This window comes from Nothoprocta perdicaria, unplaced genomic scaffold (genome assembly GCF_003342845.1).
Source record: "Nothoprocta perdicaria isolate Ctin4 unplaced genomic scaffold, notPer1 scaffold_35, whole genome shotgun sequence".
Lineage (NCBI taxonomy): Eukaryota > Metazoa > Chordata > Aves > Tinamiformes > Tinamidae > Nothoprocta > Nothoprocta perdicaria.
The window spans coordinates 1,974,200-1,980,199 of record NW_020455588.1 but is presented as its reverse complement, the minus strand read 5'-3'; the positions used below and the strand labels follow the sequence as shown (position 1 = coordinate 1,980,199).

Here is a 6,000-nt window from a genome sequence, read left to right as displayed (position 1 = left end):
GCTGCTCTGCGCCTGCTGCGCGGCCCGCGGCGGCCGCGCCGAGCGGCAGTTCCTCAACGAGTGGGCGGCCGAGGTGCCGGCGGGGCGCGACGCCGCCAGGGCCATCGCCGAGGAGCTGGAGTACGAGCTCGTGGGGCAGGTAGGGGCGGCGCGGGCAGCGCCGGCAAGTTGCGCGCGGGCTCCCGGCTCCCCCGCGGGGCCGCTGCAGGGCGCACCTCACTCGGGGCATTTCTTTTTTTTTGTCCTTTTTTTTTTTTTTCTTTTTTTTGGGATGCCATGACGTCAGCGTTGTCAGGGATGAGTAAGTGCCCGTGTGCAATAGCGCCTTCCCCTCGTGCCGTGGGTCCGGGCCCCGCGCGCCGTGGGGCCCAGCGCCCGCAGCAGGAGCCCGGCTCCGCGCCTGCCGGCCCAGGATGCGCTCGAGGCCTTCGGGACGGGGCCGGAACGCGGCCATGGAAGTAACGTCCCCGTCGAACTAACACGGAACACGTAGGGAGTGCCAGGTGTGGAAATACGGGGCTACTGCGAGAGTAGAGTGGCTCGAGTGAGGTCATGTCCCCCCCGGTTCCTCCTAGCCACAGACGGGTTGTGGTGAGAACATCTTCTTGAAAAGTGTTTTAATTCTGATTAAAATATCCAGAGGCTAGTGCCCTGCCCTTTCATCTATTGAATAAATTCTGACAGGTTATGATGGTTGATATTTGTTTGCGGTAGGGGAATACCTCTCAGTATTAAAAGTCTGACTCTATCTTATAGATTGGATCACTCAAAAATCACTACCTATTCAGACATAAAAACCATCCAAGGCGGTCTCGAAGAAGTGCCATTCATATCACTAAAAGACTTTCCGATGATGAGCGGGTAAGTGTTAGATTTATATGGTTTTTTATGTCCTGCATCTTTTTTTATGCTCTCTGCGTATTGCTGGCTTTCTAATGAGGTCACAGGCGTGCTTTACTCATTTTGCAAGTCTAATATATTCAGCAATCCATACTCGTGTTGAATAATATTTCATCATTCTCTCATTAAGAGGCAGAATCTGACTCTCTTTTGCCCTTTTTTTTTTTGCAAGTGTTTTCCGAATTAAGATTTAAAGTTTGCCTCATTGCAAGGTTTGAAGTCTCAGTTGTCAATGTGTGTTGATGAAAATATGAATGAGAAACCACAGGGCTCAGAGTAAAAACCCGTAGCTACAGTGAGCTTAATTAGACCATGTCTGTGCAATGGCCATGGAAATTAGGTTTGATTTAAAGTGACTGAGTATTGCAAAAAAAAAAAGTAAGGAAAGAAAAAGGACTGAGATTTTGCTGTGTTCACCTCAGCGGCAAGCTAAAACCTTTTCTCAAAGAGGACCCATCACAGTCGTGTTTTGGTACTCTAGGATCCCATTGAAATCGGAGACTGAGCACGGTGTAGAGGAGTTCAGCCTGCCAGGGCTTAAGTGCTCTAAGGTAGATTTAGCGGTGAAGGAAACTGCATTTCTTTAAGAGACACACAAGCCACTTGGTAAACATGCTGGGGAAGCGGGGTGGGTGGCAAACGTAAAGAAGGGAGCAGAATGCTGTCAGCTCCTCCTAAGCACAGTTCCTGGTAAGCTTCAGAGTAATGAACTCACATTAGCATTACTGCAGCAGTCACTGCAAGATATTAGCTGCCCCAAACTTTGAGCCATCGAGTTGTGAAAAATACCCTTTTGTCATTTGAGGGCAAAACACTTGAGAACAAGTGATTTGAGTGAAGTTTAGGATTGCAAATGTCATTCCGTGTTTATAGGGAAGAACAAAGGAAGGGGAATAGGCAGTAAATGGTTTGTTTTGCCTATTTGGCAATTTGGCAAACAGCACATTCTCCCCTATTGGTAAACCTAGTTTAAAAGCTAAATGTGTTAGGTGAAATCATTCTAAATTGGGATGTTTTAAGTCACAGTTTTAGTGTAGGCATATAAAGGACATAAAGGATGTAAATTTACTATGTGTGAAGGACATAAAGAGAATCTAAAACAAATGGTCTAATTAATACCCAAAACTATGTTCAATTTTTCAGTACTGTCGCAATGCACAGCTCAGGAACAGAATTTTGGTTGCAGTTTCTCCTTCTTTTTTGGACTGATTACCTGGAATGCATATATTATACAGGGAAACAAGGAAACATAACTGTGTTTAATACACTTATGTTATAAGCAGAATGGATGCAATTACATAGGTTACATAGGTTACTGCCAATCATGGCAAATTTATTTCCTTAGATCCTAAAAATGTGGCTTCAAAGTGCTACAGGTGATTTACTAAATTTTCTCCAATTTCCCTTTTATTTACCATCTAGCATGCAAATTAGCTATGAGTGAGATGTAATTATGTCATTATGTAAGTATACAAACAGAAAGCAATCATGTAATGCTATGCAGTTATACATGGACCTTTACTCCAGAGAGCTGCACTTGTTCAGTAACAGCTTATTTTGAAAGATTAAAATTAACCCTTTAAAAAGCGGAAAGAGAAGAAGCAAATCTTGCTTTTGTTTGTATGGGTCCTTCATGAATTATGCAGTCTGTGTAAGTGTGAAGGCTAGGGCAAAATGTGGCTCCAGTCTGAGTATTTATTTGCCCCCTCTATCTGTCCCAGTGTTTGCTGTAAAATACATAATGGCTGTGAATGTTTTGAAAGGATGTAATTATCTGGTTCCCTAACATTCAGTATTTGCGCTGGCTCCCAAATCTACTTCCTTGCAAAGGACTTGAATCAAAATCGTTTTCACTACTTCATATATCAGTGGCTGGAGGAGATTTGGCATGATGCCTTTTGTAATAGATGAGTAGCTTGAGCGTGGTCCAGCTGCTGAGTGACAAGCATTTGGCTTATTTGGGTGACATATGTGCTTGGTGGTCTCAGCTCATTTGCCACAGAGCAGTTGTCCACATCACAAAAATAACAAGCGTGGAAGATGTCAGAAGTTAATTACTGTTAGGAGACGAAGAGGCTAAGCTTTGCTGTAAGCAAGGAAGAGAGAGGAGGAGAACTGCTCTAACCTTTGCACAAATATCTGTGCTCTTGGATATCAGTAAAGCAGTTTAAAATATTTATGCTTGGGTGGATGTGTTTATCTTCTGTTGGTAACTCAGGCTAGTAGGACCGTCCATTTGTACTACTTACAGCACCAAGTACGTCACAAAGTGAGTATGATTGGAGAGCTTTCTAATTACTTGTGTAGAGTAGCTTCCATTTTTAAGGGTTTATGTTCTTGTACCTAATTTCCATTAGGCTTTCATTAGGAAAAATGTATTTTGATCAAATCAGTGCATTTCTTTATTATAATAATTTCTGAGTCACTCATTACTGTATCATATGGTGACAGATGTAAGAACCATAAAACCATTGGATGACAGTAAAGTACTGAAACCTGTTCAGGGTTTTAAAGGAAAAAGTTAGATACAAAGGCATCCGCCACTTGAGGCTTGTTAGAGAGTCGTGGCAATCTACTGAACTGGAGTTTGCTTTTCATATCTGAAAAATTGGGATGGAAAGTACCAGCCTGCTCTGTGTCAGAGTAGCAGTCCAGCAAGGAGTAACATTTTATCCTTATTTACAGATGGAGTACACAGCCTAAAGAAAGGTGGCAGAATCTGGATTTGATTTGAACTGGTTTTAGTAATCCATTCAGGAGAGCAGAACTGGAAGCATTTTCAGAATGCAACCTAGTAGCTTTAGAGATGTCTGTGTTGATGCACAAATGCTCTGCAGTTCAGTGTGTAGACACATTAGCAAAACACACGGGATCATTTTGGCTTCCAGTTGCCTTAAATGGAATTATGCCAGTGATGAAGTTAGTCCAATATTCAGAGCTTTCTAATTGAACACACTTCAAAAAACTGCTGGGAAGGAGACTTGAAGGTCCAGCTGGACTATGAGTAACAGCGTCAGCGTCATTATGACTGCTAGACTAAAGCCAGAGTGAATCTTCTCTGTAAATTCTTGACATTCACAAAGAGACATTACAATGTAGATAGGGGAAAGAAACAGTGTTCTGGTTGTTAAAGTAACCACCATGGTTGAAATAACATTCAACAGAAAAGCCTGCATTGTGTGGCATTGACAGGAGTTAACTTGAAATTATTTTATATGAATTTGATATAGTATTATAGTATTATGATTTCTCCACATCCTCTTCCCTTAAGTACTCTCTACAAGTGTGAAAATAATTGTCTCAGCATCAAACATTCCACTTTTTCCTTTAGCTATCATTTTTCTTTGCTGTGCAAGAGAAGCCCTTACCCTCTAGGTTAAGCAGATCTTTAACCTGTTGAGGCTTGCTTACCTGTCATATTTATACAAATAATTGTAGGTGTCATGGGCAGAGCAGCAGTATGAAAAAAAGCGAACTAAGCGCACCACCCTGAGAGACTCAGCAGAAAACCTTTTCAATGATCCTATGTGGAATCAGCAGTGGTATCTGGTAAGGATTTGTCACATTGTGGAATTGGGGGGTGATGAGTTTCAGTTATCAGCTGTATTTTTAGCAGTATCAAAGCGATTACAGTGAATGGAGTGGATGAAGATGCATGCATGATATTTGCAGTCAACCGTCTGTCTTTTTCAAAGTGTAGTTTGTGCAAAAAATCTAGCAGCCAATTCAGGCAGCTGCTGCTCAGCATGGTGCTTGACATTAGAAAGCAGTAGAATAGCTAAAACCCAGCTTTATAAGAATTTTTTTAAAATGCTGTTGTGTAAGTTTTCCCTTATCGTCTCTAAAGTTGACCATTTACTTCTTTATTAAAATTCATAGTGTATAGTGCATCCTCCAGAAGAAAACAAAATCTCATATGCATAAGACAAGCACCTTCTCCCTTTTCAGACTGATCTAAGGTGAAGAGTTTCTCTACAGCTCATGTTCAAAATATAAATTAAAAAGGATTTTTCTGTCCTCTATAATTTGTATCTATGGGACAAATCAGAAACACAGTTATTTGTTCATGTTTATTTATTTATTTATTTGTGAATCTCTGTTTCCACTGTGCATCCCGTTGTGCATTTAATCTAGGTTTCATTTCTTCTACTTAAAGTAGGTTTAGGATTAAAGATGAAACTAGCAAATGAAGAGAAATACTCAAACACAAACTTGGTCCTACTTCTTGAATTTTTTTTTCTTCTCCAGTTTAGTTTAGAGAAAACTGATCAAAGTCTAGCCTATTTGTATGAAGTTTTGCCTTTCTTTCCTTTGAGTTGGAAGAAAAAAAAAGTAAAATGCATAGCGTAAAGTATTCCCAAATATCCCAAAGTATCCCCATTCTGCAAGCTTCCTCTGAACATAGAAAATAGAAATCTGCAGTAATTTTACATTTCTTCAAAACTGATTTTGTGCTCTCTTCTCTATTTCTCCACTTATTGGAAATACGGAATTTCCAAGGTGGTTTTATTGGACAAATACACAAACACACATAGAGTAAGAGAAAAGCAGTTCTGTGAGGAAAGAAATGTACTCTCTGGGAGAAATAGCTCATCTTTCCAGCTTTGTGTGTTTTCACTTCTTTGCCCACATAAGAGACAGAGAACGTGATGCTTATACTTGTTCCTACTATATATTGCAATTTCAGATTAAACATATAAGTGTGTTCAACATTTTCTTCCAAAATATTTCTCCTGCCTTGTAATAGTAAATCTGTTATTGCCTGATTTGATGTCAGTGTTTTTTTTACTCCACTCAAAGTGTCTCATGCATCACCAGAAAGGTGATTATTTGATGTGTTCTAGAGAACAAAACTTAAAACCTTAAACACTTAAAAACACTTAAAAAGTGTCCTGAACCAGAGCAGTCAGAAAGAAAAGAAAGAAAAGTCATATTTCTTTCCCTAAACCTCATGCCTTGTGCAGCATTCTGTTGGAAATTAAGATATAAAAAACCTGCAATGAAGTTAGGTAATCATGCACAGAGAAAAATGAAAAAAATGCTAGTGATTACAACTGTGTTTTATAGGGTAGTAAGCAAAGTTTCTAACTTAAATGTATG

General features: G+C 40.3%; 1 protein-coding gene across 1 annotated transcript in view; it reads left to right on the top strand.

Moving 5' to 3' along the window:
* Window positions 1–6: 6 nt before the first annotated feature.
* PCSK1 (proprotein convertase subtilisin/kexin type 1) overlaps window positions 7–6,000 on the top strand; it is a 29,609-nt gene continuing 23,615 nt past the window's right edge. Inside the window, exons 1-3 of the mRNA XM_026044107.1 lie at window positions 7–139; window positions 757–861; window positions 4,339–4,449. Coding sequence (XP_025899892.1) covers window positions 4,426–4,449 — 24 coding nt within the window. The 5' untranslated portion in view covers window positions 7–139; window positions 757–861; window positions 4,339–4,425. The remainder of the gene's footprint in view (window positions 140–756; window positions 862–4,338; window positions 4,450–6,000) is intronic.